Genomic DNA, 16,411 nt, shown 5'->3' on the forward strand with positions numbered 1-16,411 from the left:
ATACTGAGAGGAATAAATGTAACAGATTTTTCTTCAGGTGAGGAACGATAGATGGACGGGGACACACGTTGAAACTTAAACGCACATGGTTTGTGGTGTGGTCAAAATGTAAGTAAATACTGGTGTTGAGTGTGGGGGGATAAACCAGTGGAACGAGCCTGAAAGCAGAGGTCCTGAAAGCCACCTCGATTCGTAATTTCAAAGAACAATTATGAGAGGAGATTAGCGAGTCTGGTTGTATAAGTACACCAGGAACTGGCCAAATCTGGCCAGCTCCTGGTGTACTTATACAACCAGCTCAAATCAAATCTGGCCAAATCTGAGAGGCGGGGCTTTAGAAGTAAAACTTTCTCGCCGTGAACACTTATATAACCACAGGTAAGCATGCGTTCTCCAGGTCTCACGGGATAAGGATAAAAAGATCAAGTATATCCTGGAATGTAATAGCTACATCTACTATTATCCAAGGACAGTAGTAGATGAAGATGGCTTAGCGAGTATACTTTTTATTATAGTTCTCTACTCCAAGAGTACAGGAACATTGTTAGTTTCATATTTATTTATTTTTTGTCTGTTAGGAATTAAGGGTGCAAGAGATGGCCAGTCCTTGTGAAGGAGACATTGGGATGACTGTCAGTGGTTGTGTGAAGCTCTGGGGCCCCACACGCACCCCCTTACCTGGTAACTTGGGCGAGCACAAAGTTACTCCCCCAATATCACATCCAATTAGCTAAAATTGCGTGGGGATTTCTGAAGTAATTAACCCAGGTTGCTTCGCAATATCAGAACTTAAGAATAGTTTACACGGAAATGTTAAATTTCATTTAACTAATCTACACCATAGCATAATACTAAAACTAACTTGCACCGTGATATAGCAACTTAATCAGTCTAAGTTACTCCCAGTATCGGAACTTAATAACATATATACAAACCACGTGAATAAAGTCCAATTAATTTATTGAAATTAACAAAAAATAATTAACTTGTAGTTAGGAGCCTTAAGGTTGGAGAGACTCTGGTAAGTCCAGAAGCGTAGTAGCAAGCTTAATCACAGGTCCCAGTCTGTGTTATGGTGAAGCAGAGAGACACAGACCCATATATAGAGACACAGACCCATATATAGACACAGACCCATATATAGAGTCACAGACCCATATATAGAGACACAGACATAGAGAGAGACATCTTAAGTGTGTCAGTGATAGCGAGGTAAAATGACGCGGGTGTTTCGACCTGAGAAATTTGTAGGAGAGATGACTTCAGTTACGTGTCCGACAAGCAGTTTGGGCGTTGCTGCAGTTCCACGAAATTGTAACACATATACTCACCAATTTGTGCCTGCAGAATCGTGCTTCAGCTTCTCGACCTCGCCTTTCCAGCTGTCGATCGGCGCCACCGTCCAGCCCAAGTGATTGGGCAATTGTTGTAGTACACTGCAACAATTCCTTTTTTTCAGTCATTTACCATATTTTCAACAGCTGGTAGATGCCGCTGCTCGCATTCTGGCGTATGAATCACAGCCTGGTTGATAAGGTAGCTTCTGGAGGTATTTATAAAAGTTCCCTTTTGGACACCGTGAGAGATCGGCCTGGTAGGTAGTGTGTGTTGGTGCGACCTGTAAGATGATGTTGGAGACTACCAGATGTGATGGAGGTAGCTACCAGACCAAACAGGCTGTCGTGGATATGTGGGCCTGCGGGCCACTGCACCGAACAGTCTGGTTTGACCAAGTTATCACAAGTCGGGCCTGGCCCCAGGCCGGGCTCGGGGAGTAGAACAACTCCCAAAACCCTCTCCAGGTATGCTCCAGGTATGCTCCAGACGGTGTTGGAGCCTACTTCCAGACGGTGTTGGAGCCAACGACCGGGCAGTGCTGGAGCCAACTACCAGACCATGTATAGTTTTCGACGGAAGGTTCAGCGAAGGGAAATGCAAATGAGCTTCGCTGACAGACGTAATGAATTCCTGTTTGACGGGCCTGTTGTCATTAGCAGCTCTGTTGGGGGTAATATACCTTTGAACGCCAACAAGGTTGGGTTCGGAGGTTGCCAACTTGTTCAGCTGGTCCTTGGCGCCTCCAGGAGATACTTGACGCCTCCAGGAGGTCCTTGACGCCTCCAGGAGGTCCTTGACGCCTCCAGGAGGTCCTTGACGCCTCCAGGAGATCCTTGACGCCTCCAGGAGATCCTTGACGCCTCCAGGAGATCCTTAACGCCTCCAGGAGATCCTTGACGCCTCCAGGAGATCCTTGACGCCTCCAGGAGATCCTTAACGCCTCCAGGAGATCCTTGACGCCTCCAGGAGATCCTTGACGCCTCCAGGAGGTCCTTGACGCCTCCAGGAGGTCCTTGACGCCTCCAGGAGATCCTTGACGCCTCCAGGAGATCCTTGACGCCTCCAGGAGGTCCTTGATGGTCCTTGACTCTCATCTCCTTCGTTTGAGGTGTGTTGTACATGTCCTCCCCCTCGTCCGTAACTCTTCACTCGCTCGTTGAAGACGGGTTTACGCTTGTTAAAAATAAATAAATGTATATTGGTTCGTCTTGCAAGTAAGCGCTCCTAGTGCTTCGTCAAGACACTGTTCTCACCTATTTGTGCCGGCAGGATCCAGCGGTTAGCTCTTGGGTCCAGCTTTTTCCTACCGTTGCGTGTTTAATGTACTAACTTCCGATCTATTTTCATGTCATATCTATTATATATTTCCCTCACACACACACACACACACACACACACACACACACACACACACACACACACACACACACACACACACACACACACACTGTGTTATATGACAAAGAGTGCTGGGAAGACAGGACACCACGAGCGTAGCTCTCATCCTGTAACTACACTTAGGTAATTACACAATAGGGTAGATAAATAGTAGATATCAATAGGGTAGATAAAGACAGTCTATTTAACACAAGGGGACACAGGTGGAAACTGAGTGCCCAAATGAGCCACAGAGATATTAGAAAGAACTTTTTTAGTGTCAGAGTGGTTGACAAATGGAATGCATTAGGAAGTGATGTGGTGGAGGCTGACTCCATACACAGTTTCAAGTGTAGATATGATAGAGCCCAGTAGGCTCAGGAACCTGTACACCTGTTGATTGACAGTTGAGAGGCGGACCAAAGAGCCAGAGCTCAACCCCCGCAAACACAACTAGGCAAGTACACACGATGCAACCCGCAGCACCTGTCTACCTCAGGGTACCTGTTTACTGCTAGGTGAACAGAAGCATTACGTAAAAGAAACTGCTATTTTCTGTCTTGGCCATGAATCGAACCCGGGTCTCTGGATTGCGAGTCGCGGATACTGACCACTTGGTCGCGTGCATTCTTGTGTGTGTGTGTGTGTGTGTGTGTGTGTGTGTGTGTATATATACTATTTGTGCCAGCAGAATCGCGCTATTAGTTCTTGGACCCCGCCTTTCTAGCCAATCTATTTTTCCTCTATTATGTGTACTATATATATTGATCTCTGACACCACTTGGCCGTTGGCGAAGCGTCTTGAGTGGCTTGTACTCCATTTAAGATATTGGACGATATTTATACCTGTTCAGTTGAAACTTTTGCTTGGGTCTAGATAATGAGTTGTGGAAGACCTGACATCCCCTGCATTGAGGCTTAGGGAGCAACTCCTCCTCGGCATGTAGGGCTGTGGATTGTGGGTGCTCCTGTGGCGTGTGGGCGCTCCTGTGGCGTGTGGGCGCTCCCAGTCGTTCATATTAAACTGGAATATGTTGAGTAATGAGGCCACGATTGAGGAGGAAAGCAGTGAGTCAGCCAGCAGCTTGTGCTTCACTGACCCCCAAAGGTTGCCGGGGCTGCCTCCATGTACTTTGAAGTGGTCAGACTCGTTTAGTAGTTTAGATTTGAACTCACGATAAAAGCGAAGAGTGTAGTGAGTAGCTTGTGTTGTGGCGCAGTGTGGTGTATTTTTGTGTGTAGGAACTCGCAAGAGTGTATTTTGGTGTGGTGTGTATGCTGGAGTTTTGGTTTGAATAATACTGTATTGTGGTGTGTGGAGGCATACTGTATTGTGGTGTGTGGAGGCTTACTGTTTTGTGGTGTGTGTGGAGGCATACTGTATTGTGGTGTGTGGAGGCATACTGTATTGTGGTGTGTGTGGAGGCTTACTGTATTGTGGTGTGTGTGGAGGCATACTGTATTGTGGTGTGTGTGGAGGCTTACTGTATTGTGGTGTGTGTGGAGGCATACTGTATTGTGGTGTGTGTGGAGGCTTACTGTATTGTGGTGTGTGAAGGCTTACCGTTTTGTGGTGTGTGGAGGCATACTGTATTGTGGTGTGTGTGGAGGCTTACTGTATTGTGGTGTGTGAAGGCTTACTGTTTTGTGGTGTGTGGAGGCATACTGTATTGTGGTGTGTGTGGAGGCTTACTGTTTTGTGGTGTGTGTGGAGGCATACTGTATTGTGGTGTGTGAAGGCTTACTGTTTTGTGTTGTGTGGAGGCATACTGTATTGTGGTGAGTGGAGGCATACTGTATTGTGGTGAGTGGAGGCATACTGTATTGTGGTGTGTGGAGGCATACTGTATTGTGGTGTGTGGAGGCTTACTGTATTGTGGTGTGTGGAGGCTTACTGTATTGTGGTGTGTGTGGAGGCTTACTGTATTGTGGTGTGTGTGGAGGCTTACTGTATTGTGGTGTGTGTGGAGGCATACTGTATTGTGGTGTGTGTGGAGGCTTACTGTATTGTGGTGTGTGTGGAGGCTTACTGTATTGTGGTGTGTGTGGAGGCTTACTGTATTGTGGTGTGTGTGGAGGCTTACTGTATTGTGGTGTGTGTGGAGGCTTACTGTATTGTGGTGTGTGTGGAGGCTTACTGTATTGTGGTGTGTGTGGAGGCTTACTGTATTGTGGTGTGTGGATTCTTACTGTATTGTGGTGTGTGGAGGCTGACTGTATTGTGGTGTGTGGATTCTTACTGTATTGTGGTGTCTGGAGGCTTACTGTATTGTGGTGTCTGGAGGCTTACTGTATTGTGGTGTGTGGAGGCTTACTGTATTGTGGTGTGTACTGCATTGTAGCCTGGCGAGGGCGAGCTTGTAGTGCACTTACTCTCACCTTTGACAAGCTCTTGTGTGTCTACTCGCTGTGGTAAGTTAAATACCTCGTTTGGGAACTTTTTTAATTAAGAACATTATAAAAGTTTGTTTACGTAAAGAATTCTTTTTTTTTTAATTACACGTACTGGTATCTAAGAATTAAATAAATAATAATTTCAAGTTGTAATTTCGTGTCACAATGTGATAAGGGCTCAAGACAGGTCCAAATGTTATGATAAAGGTCCAGGATGGACCGAAATGTCGTGATAATGGTCCAGGATGGACCGAAATGTCGTGATATTGGTCCAGGATGGACCGAAATGTCGTAATATTGGTCCAGGATGGACCGAAATGTCGTGATATTGGTCCAGGATGGACCGAAATGTGATATTGGTCCAGGATGGACCGAAATGTCGTAATATTGGTCCAGGATGGACCGAAATGTCGTGATATTGGTCCAGAATGGACCGAAACGTCGTGATAATGGTCCAGGACGGACCGAAACGTCATGAGGGTCCTAGAGGGTTACTGTAAACAGGTCGTCATACTGTGGTGGACATGTATGTGGCCGTGCGAACCGCTGCAAGGAACAGCATCTTGGATCAAATATCAGAAGCCAACAAGCCTGGCCCCAAGCCGGGCTTGGGGGTTAAAGAACAGAATCCACTCCGGGAATATTCCGCGTATTGGAAGTTTTCATTCATATCTGAAATCGGATATTAATTTGAAATATTTGTTCATAGAAAGTTTAAGCTTAAACTGAGTAAACTTTGAATACATAATAATCAAAGTTTCTCATCTAGCGGCCCATTCTCAAAATATTAGCCAAATGCTTTTGTATCGTCGACTCTCAGCCGCTTACGTTCGAAATTTCCTCGAACACTGCTTTGTTCACTTGTGTCTGTTCGAATCATATCACTTAAGGCTTCACCGAACTATTGCAAATGCGAATAATTTGACCCGAAAAAGTTACAACACATAACCTAACCTAATCTAGGTCTTAACTATATACAAAATTCTTTATATATATATATATATATGACTGTCAGACCACGGAGGAAAATTGAAACGAATTTCCTTAAGTACTTTCGTATATTAATACATCTTCAGAAGGAGTTTTCTTGATTTACACACACACACACACACACATATACTGTGTGTATTATATATATATATATATATGTCGTACCTAGTAGCCAGAATGCACTTCTCAGCCTACTATGCAAGGCCCGATTTGCCTAATAAGCCAAGTTTTCATGAATTAATTGTTTTTCGACTACCTAACCTACCTAACCTAACCTAACCTAGCTTTTTCGGCTACCTAACCTAACCTAACCCATAAAGATAGGTTAGGTTAGGTTAGGTAGGGTTGGTTAGGTTCGGTCATATATCTACGTTAATTTTAACTCCAATAAAAAAAAATTGACCTCATACATAATGAAATGGGTAGCTTTATCCTTTCATAAGAAAAAAAATTGAGAAAATATATTAATTCAGGAAAACTTGGCTTATTAGGCAAATCGGGCCCTGAATTGTAGGTTGAGAAGTGCGTTCTGGCTACTAGGTACGACATATATATATATATATATATATATATATATATATATATATATATATATATATATATATATATACATACATACATATAATGATAATAATTTAAATGAGAAAATAGTGTCTCGAATACTCAACACGCAACAAATTTATGAATGCGTGTTAGGGGGGTCGGCCGTTGGTGGCGCGAGCCTAGCCTGAGGACAGGGTGATATTACGGATAATTGCCAACTGAGCCAAAAATGTCATATTTTCTGTGCAAGAAAAATATCGCTTTTGATAAGACGGTAAAGAAAAGTTGAGGAGCGCGCTTGTGAGGGCGGCCGTAGCTTAGAGTATTATAGCCCGCAGACAGGTAGCGGTTAGGCACTCCCGACACCCGCGTGGTGGTGGTCGCCTCCCTGTCTCACGGTTGACGGCGTTGGTGAGTCTGGTTGACGGCGGTGGTGAGTGTGGTTGACGGCGGTGGTGAGTGTGGTTGACGGCGGTGGTGAGTGTGGTTGACGGCGTTGGTGAGTGAGGTTGACGGCGTTGGTAAGTGTGGTTGACGGCGGTGGTGAGTGTGGTTGACGGCGTTGGTGAGTGTGGTTGACGGCGGTGGTGAGTGTGGTTGACGGTGTTGGCGAGTGTGGTTGACGGTGTTGGAGAGTGAGGTTGACGGCGTTGGTGAGTGTGGTTGACGGCGTTGGTGAGAGTGGTTGACGGTGTTGGCGAGTGTGGTTGACGGTGTTGGTGAGGTTGACGGCGTTGGTGAGTGGTTGATGGTGTTGGTGAGTGTGGTTGACGGCGTTGGTGAGTGTGGTTGACGGTGTTGGTGAGGTTGACGGCGTTGGTGAGTGTGGTTGACGGTGTTGGTGAGGTTGACGGCGTTGGTGAGTGAGGTTGACGGCGTTGGTGAGTGTGGTTGACGGCGTTGGTGAGTGTGGTTGACGGCGTTGGCGAGTGTGGTTGACGGCGTTGGTGAGTGTGGTTGACGGCGTTGGTGAGTGAGGTTGACGGCGTTGGTGAGTGTGGTTGACGGCGTTGGTGAGTGAGGTTGACGGCGTTGGTGAGTGTGGTTGACGGCGTTGGTGAGTGAGGTTGACGGCGTTGGTGAGTGAGGTTGACGGCGTTGGTGAGTGTGGTTGACGGCGTTAAATTTGATGGTCGGGCGGGGGAACATTGCCATGCCACTTTTTGAAAGGAATCTTCAAAAAAAAAAAAAAGTCTAAGCCGAGGGTGGAAATGGCAGTGTTGGAGGTGGTAAAGATGGTGTTGGAGGTGCATGTAACATTAGGTGATCAGGAGGCGGCGGCGGGAAGGTGCGGCGGCCGATACCGGCGGGCGATACCGGCGGGCGATACCGCCGGTATCCGCCGGGAGGTGCGGCGGGCAAACCCGGGTCTACCAAGCCCGTCGGGTTTGGTAGACCCGTGGAGAACACTCACCATCAAGGCCCACAAGTGGGTGGTGTACCTCGTGAAGCATCAGATGTTAGCAGCAATCGAGTGGGTTATTGTTTCTCTCGCCTGAGTGGTAGTGGTGGTGCTGGGAATTGTGACAGAGATGAAGGTGGGGATGACGATAGTAAGGTAAGGAAATTGTCCAACTCGTTCTCTCAATTAATACGTTGTCATGTTAACAAACGGACCAAATGCAACGTGATATGAATAGTAGAAGCTCGCAAAAATCCACGACTACTGTGCATCGGTTGGTTAATGATCCTATTTTCTACAGTCCGGTAAAATTTCCCCCTCCTATGATATCATGATCGCCTGGTATCATTTTCCTTCTCATCCACACTATATTTACAAGCAGTTGGCTCAAGTAGCTGTTTGCTTGCCCAAATCTCCAGAATTACTCCTAAGATCTAATAATTTTCATAAGCAAGCTTTGACATGTAGGAGCATATCTCCTCAGGTCGGCCATTTATGTAGATCAAGCATAGCGAGGGTCCAGGGGCCCTTCAGGACTACACTTACTGTCTGACTGTTTTGTCTGTCAGTAACATCCTTATCACACCTGTACCGTCCTCATGTGTTGCAGCTTCTTTATCCATCTTATCTAATAATCTTACACAGAGGGGGCGGGGGGGGGGCGGTATCAAAGACTTTTTGACAGTCTTAAGATTACTGTTTGCGCAGTGGTAACACTCCCCTCAATCGCGCCTCTTTAAGCGATCTGATCTGAGTTCGAGTCCTGGCCAGGGAGGATTAACTGGACGCCAGTCCTTAACTGTACGTCAGCAATAAGTGGGTACTTGGTTGATAAGTAATTGGCGGTTCGTGTTCCAGTGAAAACCAGTTGGTCAGGCTTGCGATGAGCAATGAGAAATGAAAGCTCTCAGACGGCTAACAGCAGTTACGAGCCATCTGTTCCTGTACCCACCTGTGTAGAGAAAAAATAATAGTGTACTCAACCATAACTTTTGTTTTTTAGTCCCCGAGGTTCATCAAACATGACTCTTTGTGCATAATACCCACGTTGTGTTGTGTCTCTGTTTCCAAGGTGTTCTCTCCGGAAGGGCCGGAGTCCTCTTACTGATATTTTCCTCCACTTCTTTGCTGGGAATGTATATCAAGTAAACATTTACCTGAATTTACCTGAGGGCCACTAATACTAGTAGCCTCCATTAGGACAGGAAAACGGCGGCTTGTCAAAGGCCCCCCATTTGCCTTGATGATCTTTACCAGCTGTATTTTAAACCCCAACAAAGTTTTGGCGTGTATGGCTTCGGCGGGTAGGCGGTTCCACGGGTTTACAAGCCGGGAAAAAGCATCTCCTGTTGTCTGTCCTACATTGTGGTTTGTTGAGCTTGACCCCGTTGCTCCTTGTACGTGTTACATCTGACCTGAAGAAGAAATTATCCGGATCGACATCCTCCATATTGTTCAGTGTTTTCAAGGTTTCGATGAGATCCGCCCTGTGATGCCTGGTATGCAGTGTTAGCCCAGTGGCCCTCAACCGTTCCTGATACGAGAGATGACTAAGCCCTGGCATGATTTTTGTTGCCCGGTGTTGCACCTTCTCCAGAGGAGCTATGTCTTACTGAAGATGAGGTCTCCATGTCTGGATAATCCATGCAATAATCCAGGTGGGGGAGCACAAGAGACTTTTACAGTTGAACGACTACTTTCTTTTCCCTGAAGGTAAAGGTTCGCTTGATTATTCCCAGGGTTTGGTTCACTTTTTTTTACTGCCGCTCCCACTTGTGCAACTTTTAGTGAATGATGGATTCTGACTCCAAGGTCCTTTTCTTCATCTATCTGTTGTTAGGTAGTGGTGTCAGTTTGGTAGTTGTGACGTGGATTGTTATGTCTCACGTGCAAGGTCTTGCATTTATCAACATTGAAAAGTATTTGCCAGTCATCTGACCATTTGTGGGGTTCCTGTAGATCTCTTTGTAAGGCCTCAATATCCCCTTCACTTCCCACTTTACCATTGATCATAGTGTCATCTACAACATGACTCGATAAGGGTCGAAGATGGACCGAAACGTCACTTCGTCAGTTTCACTTCTTTTCGTATGTGCGGGTTGGATTATTTAATTTTCAGTCACCGGGGCTGTAGGTCTGCAGTTATCCGGGAACCCCTGCTAGTGGCCTCCTGTTACTTATATACCTTGCTACCTGAGTGGCTGGTCCAACCACCTCTTCCCTCCTTATACTGTCTTGCTCTGAGGAAGGCTTAAACACGGGCTGAAAACGCGTTCAGCCCGTGTATATTCTCCACACATACACACATACGCACACATATATATAAATATAATATAATATAATATATGCGCATGCTTGCCTGTCTGCCTGTCCCTCTTACTAATACAATGTGGGTCTTGGGTCAGTGTTGTGATGTACGTGGGGAGTCAGCCTGATGTCTTCCCGGCATGCTCCCTGCTGACTGGGGACCTCTAGCACAATCAACTGCATATTTAATTGTCGGTGTGACGTTGTGGCTGGCTGGCTTCTCATGAGCACTGAGGGCTCGTCAGTGTGACTGATGTTGGATGTACGTGACCTTGCCCAGCTGTGTTTGGCGTGGTTAAATTCCAACTCCTGGTCCCTTCTCTCTTGTAGTTGATCGTTTGATAGTGTCTGGAATTCTTAATTTTGCCCCTTGCTCGTATCTACTGGTAAATCTGTTAATGGTGTTTTCCTTGCCTTCAACTGCTAAGTCATTCTATTAATTATTAGTGTACTAAAAATCCACTTTTGTGGCCCTTTGACTAATTTGTGTTGGTGTTGTCGTATATCCCTGTGTGAGTGTGTGTGTGTGTATACTCACCTAGTTGTGTTTGCGGGGGTTGAGCTCTGGCTCTTTGGTCCCGCCTCGCAACCGTCAATCAACAGGTGAGATCACACACACACATCTACCTGTGTGTGTGTGTGTGTGTGTGTGTGTGTGTGTGTGTGTGTGTGTGTGTGTGTGTGTGTGTGTGTGTGTGTGTGTGTGTGTGTGTGTTTGGTCTCTTGCTTCTGGTACCGGTACCTAGCTTGTCCCTGGGAGGTGGTGGTGAGATAATGACGAAGCAGCCCGCCTCCGCCCTTAAGATGGGAGTACGACGCTAAGGCCCTCGGGGAAACACTTCCCCACAATACGTTTCACATTTCTGCCTCTCCATTCTTATTTATTCTTTACATTCAGAACGTTTCCATTCCTCAACAATCACAGTCCGACGGTATTTGTAAATCAATCATTTGATTAATGACCCGAAGAATGTAGTAGTGGTTGGTAGTACAACAGTTTAGTACTCTTGAGGACCGAGTTCAAATCACGGATGATCGAATTGAATATTGATATGTTGTACGCATCAGCCTCGATAGCTCAAGTGGGTTGCTTGGGTACATACGTTTCTTATTAGCCAAATCCGCTTGAATTATTTTACAGAGTGGCAGATCGAAGGAACGGATTGATCACCCATTTGATAAGAACAACCCATTTGATAACAACGGGTTGATTAGATACAGTCACTATAGTGGATTATATCTTATACCAGCATCACGTTTTCTTGCCTTAATGTATATACTATGGATCTGCTGGCGAATGTCTTCAGGGAGGGAACGAGCGAGCGAGCGCTATCCAGTTTCTGGAGTTCCTTAATGAGGAGCTTGACGCTCTTATGCACTACCTGAGTCGGCATGAGTGTGTTCCCTCACTGAGTCAAGGAGGCAGTCCGTCGTGGTGGGCTTCCGGGAGCGACAGCCTCCCAAGGAAGCCCTCCCTGGATGATGCTCTGTTGTCGCCGGTGTGTGACGCAGGGTTGACAGGCTTGTTGTGTACGGGGTCCGCCCGCCGCCTCTCTTCCACACATGTATCATCATCTATGTTTGTATTGTGGTAGTTTACCTCAGCTCTCCCTCTTCTTCGCTGTAGTCTACCTCAGCTCTCCCTCTTCTTCACTGTAGTCTACCTCAGCTCTGCCTCTTCTTCGCTGTAGTCTACCTCAGCTCTCCCTCTTCTTCGCTGTAGTCTACCTCAGCTCTCCCTCTTCTTCACTGTAGTCTACCTCAGCTCTCCCTCTTCTTCACTGTAGTCTACCTCAGCTCTCCCTCTTCTTCACTGTAGTCTACCTCAGCTCTCCCTCTTCACTGTAATCTACCTCAGCTCCCACGGTTCTTCATTGTAATCTACCTCAGCTCTCCCTCTTCACTAACTCTCGTCTACTCCCCCCATTCTTCTCTCAACTCTACCCCTCCCCCCCCCCCCCACCCCTGCTGCCAATTCTCTTGGCCTGACATTTATCCGCATTTCAAAGTTTTCTTGTGAAACTTTTCCTTTCAGTGTGATGCTTTTAGTTTTGCAACAAGGAGAGCACGAGGGAGAAAAGATGATGGAGGTGTATTAAAGACACGGCGAGTATTATTCTATGTAAGCCAGGGAAATCCCAGGGAATAACTGGGATCCCGGCACGGTGGCAGGGAACAACACGAGAGAGGGCGGGGAGGAAACCAAGGGTAGGCAGGTTTAGGGAAAATAGGGTAGAAGAGCGATAGCAGGGAAGAAAACATAAAGAGAGTGAGGAAAAAGATCAAGGGTGGGGAGGAGGGTTTAGGAAAATGTGGTAGTGGTGGCAGGGAACAAAACAAGAGAGGGGCAGGAAAAAGTCAAAGGGAAAAGGGACATTTAGGGAAAATAGAGTTGGATTGCGATGGCAGGGAAAAAATAAGAGTGCGGGGGAGAAAACTAAGGATAGGTAGGTTTAGAGAAAATAGGGTAGAATGAGAGGATAAAAATTAGGGAAGTAATTGAAAAATGCAAAGTCAAGGGTAAAGCGAAAGTAAGGTAAGAATTAGGAGAGAAGAGGAGGACGACCAGCCTGTTCTCTTGATGTGCCACAACGTGCAAAATACGAAGTCAGAACGTAACCAAAAACGCACGACCCGAAACAACTCGCCTAACCTAACAAACAGGCCGTCCTCCTATGGTTTTCCAACGTCAAGAATCCATCGTACTAAAGTGCCCTTATCCTAACCTGCCAGAGGACCCAAAACAGAAAACGGGACAGTATGCCAATTTCGCGAGCCGCTACCACCATTTTCTAGCACGACGATTGTTGGCTTTAGGAAAGGTATACGTCAAAATGCGACGTTCTATTAGGAGGACGGATGGAAACCAACTGAGGCAAAGAAAACGTGGATATTTGTGAGTCGCGCAAGAGATGAGGGGAATAGGGAAGTTGCCAGGCGGGGGGGGGGGGGGAAGTTGCCAGGCGGGGGGGGGGGAAGTTGCCAGGCAGAGGGGGAAGTTGCCAGGCGGAGGGGGAAGTTGCCAGGCGGAGGGGGAAGTTGCCAGGCGGGGGGAGGGGAATTGAAAGGAGATCAGTTAAAAAAAGGTCTGGAAGAACATGAAAGGTGGGGAGAAATTGAAGGCTCTCCGGGAAAGAGCTCGAGAGAAAGATTGGAACAGGATAAAGACTAAAAATAAAGCAGAGAGCGGTGTATTGGAGAAAGCTTAGACGAAAGCAAGGGTAGGCAGGTTTAGGGAAAGAAAAGAAAAATAAGGTAGTGAAAAAAAGTTGGAAAGAAATTCAGGGAATCAGAGACATAACTCAAGGAATGGCGGGGAAAAAACTGAAGGGAAGTGAAGAAATACTGAATAATGTAAGAACAAGAAGAAATGGAAGATTGAAAATAAAATTAAGGCAAAAGCAAGGGAAAACGCGATAGATGACGAGGGCAAGAAAGAAAATAAGGAAACAGCAGGGGAAGAAAAATAAGGAAACAGCAGGGGAAGAAAGTTAAGCAAAATCGTGAAGAAAACAATGAAGGGCCGAGATTGATTAGTTATCGATTTCACTGTCATCGCTATAGCGAGGTTGACGCCAATGAAGGTAGTGAAGGAATATGGACGAGAATGGAGAACGGTTGGATAAAGCTGGGGAAGAACTGGAGGGAAGGTAATAAAAAGGAAAGTGGAGGATAAAGACAGGACGACTGGGATAAACGCAGGGAGAACGCAAGTGCTACTGATTTTCTCAATAACTAATAATAATAATAATAACTATTTAATTATCACACACAGAGATCACACTAACGTGATGCATCAAATGAACAAATCCACAAGGGCCGTGACGAGGATCCTCGTCACGGCCCTTGTGGATTTGTTCATTTAATATTTAATTATTATTATCACTTTCAGTAGAATTAACTATAGGTAAGGAGTACAATATTTATTCTCAACCTTTCACAATAATTTGCATGAGAATGTAAAGTGTCACATCACCTGGCAGGTGGAGGCATACAGCACATATGTCCATATACCCAGTGGCCACAGTATCAAAGAGTGGCGTTGGTTCCCCATTAATTCAACGTTAATGATGGTTGATTCGAGGTTGAATTGGTCTTGAAAATCGTGCCTACTGCCGATATGTCGTTCATGGAAGGAAGTAAGTTCCCAGTGTACACAATACTCAAGAGCAACGCTCTTCACTATCTCCAAGGAGTGCCGGACCAACCCGGCTGTGGTGGATATGTGGGCCTGCGGGGCCGCTCCAAGCAACAACAGCCTGGTGGACCAAACTCTCACAAGTCAAGCCTGGCCTCGGGACGGGCTTGGGGAGTAGAAGAACTCCCAGAACCCCATCAAGCAGGTAACGCTAATTCAGCGCCATCGACGTTGAGTAAACATCGAACTGCCACTGATATTGTGCACACGGGGTTACTGCGTCGGTCTTGGAGGGTCAGGTGCTCTTATGTCTCTTTTGAAGGGATGTGTTCATCTGGGCAAATAACGTTGATCAAACGTAAATTAAACGTTGATCAAACGTTGATCTAACTGCACTGGAGCATGTTCCCGCTGGGAGACCTTGAAAGGATGTCGCTGTGTGCTGCTTCAGATTGAGTCTCATTAAGGGCTTGTCGAATAATTACCACACTGGGACTACCTGCAGCTCTCCCAAACATCCATCCCATCCCCTAGCCCAAGATATAAGTCAAACACCGACTTAAGTGGTGTTTAAGTCAGTATGTGACTTACACCTCATGCACTTCTTTTGAGGATGGACTTCAAACTTCAATATCGCAAATACCAGGTCTAGGAATCATCAAACGTTTATGCAAACACGAAATTTGTATATATTACCTTGATGATAGCGGCTTTGTTTATATATATTAAATAGTTTGTGAGCTGTGACGTACCACGTGACGTACCTATGACGTACCACGTTTATAATAATAATCATCATGAGTTGTGAAGTTTCAAAACTCGTAAACTGCTTAATAATTTAAACAAAGCCGCCCTGGCATAAGTTTCTAGTCGCTCACTAGCAGCACTTCTGAACAGACACACCACTGTCGTCGCGTAACTCTTCCTAGCCAATCCCGGGTACGTCGGTCCATAGAACACTGCATACATCAGCAGCAAACATACTGCTATAACCGACGGCGGCCACTTTGTCCTCTCACAGGACCAAGTCAAGAGTACTGAACTGCCCAAGGTGAACTGCCCTCCTTAGCGCAATCGCCTCCTTACGTCACCTCTGTGAACATAAAACGTCATTAATTAGATGAACAGTACACTGGGTGCCCTTAGGATAACACCCATTCACAGAGAAATTGAAATTGTAAATTCTAGTCGCAACCGTTGATCTCGATACGCCCACCAGAGATCATCCTCCCTCATCGACCTCACTTTCTAACTGAGGCAGGAAACTGGAGCCTTTCACCGATGCCACGCCACCACCAACAGATGGCGTTGTCTGAGTTGCACCAAATACCAAGGAGTTGGAGTGCAGATCCATAGATGGCGCCGAAACCGCCACTCCACACTCCAGCGATGGTGTCGATACCGTAACATATGTGTTGTATTATACATTGACCTGCAGCATACTGTAGGTTCCTTTGGTGCAGGGAGCATCATGGTAGTGGTGGTGTGGGTGTGTGTTTCCCAGCTGTACTTGCGGGAACAGGAACCCCATAAGCGGTTGTGACCTACATGGTAACTCATTGTTTGGAGACACCAACATGTCCTGGTAGGGACTGCATGTTTCAACCCCCCCCCCTTCCTCAGCTCTCTCCCCGCTACTCTTGTTCCTCGCCGCACTCGCGGGCCACTCGCCACATCCATGGCCCCTCGCCGCACCCGTGGCCCCCACCCGGGGCCCATCGCCGCACCCGTGGGCCCCCTCGCCACACCCCAGCCCGACCCGCCGCCTACGTCTGGCGCTCGACTGTACGCAAAATTGAATTGTAATCGCTTCAAAGGACTATTTGATAACGTAATTTCGTGATTCCCCACACGACAGAAGATACAGACTGAGCTTCCCACTCATTGCTTCTCCCTCTTCACGCCCGTGTAGGGAGGAGGGA

The 16,411-nt window shown here is 46.6% G+C and overlaps 2 protein-coding genes across 2 annotated transcripts in view; one reads left to right on the top strand and one right to left on the bottom strand.

The window, feature by feature from the left end:
- Positions 1–1,415, top strand: part of LOC138358132 (zinc finger CCCH domain-containing protein 13-like) — a 35,968-nt gene extending 34,553 nt beyond the window's left edge. Inside the window, exon 5 of the mRNA XM_069315635.1 lies at positions 1,348–1,415. Coding sequence (XP_069171736.1) covers positions 1,348–1,415 — 68 coding nt within the window. The remainder of the gene's footprint in view (positions 1–1,347) is intronic.
- Positions 1,416–7,035: 5,620 nt separating this feature from the next.
- LOC138358133 (uncharacterized) lies at positions 7,036–7,797 on the bottom strand. The gene has a single exon (XM_069315636.1). It carries the CDS (start codon positions 7,795–7,797, stop codon positions 7,036–7,038), a length of 762 nt encoding a protein of 253 aa, XP_069171737.1.
- Positions 7,798–16,411: the final 8,614 nt, after the last annotated feature.

The sequence above is a fragment of the Procambarus clarkii genome, chromosome 82 (assembly GCF_040958095.1).
Source record: "Procambarus clarkii isolate CNS0578487 chromosome 82, FALCON_Pclarkii_2.0, whole genome shotgun sequence".
Lineage (NCBI taxonomy): Eukaryota > Metazoa > Arthropoda > Malacostraca > Decapoda > Cambaridae > Procambarus > Procambarus clarkii.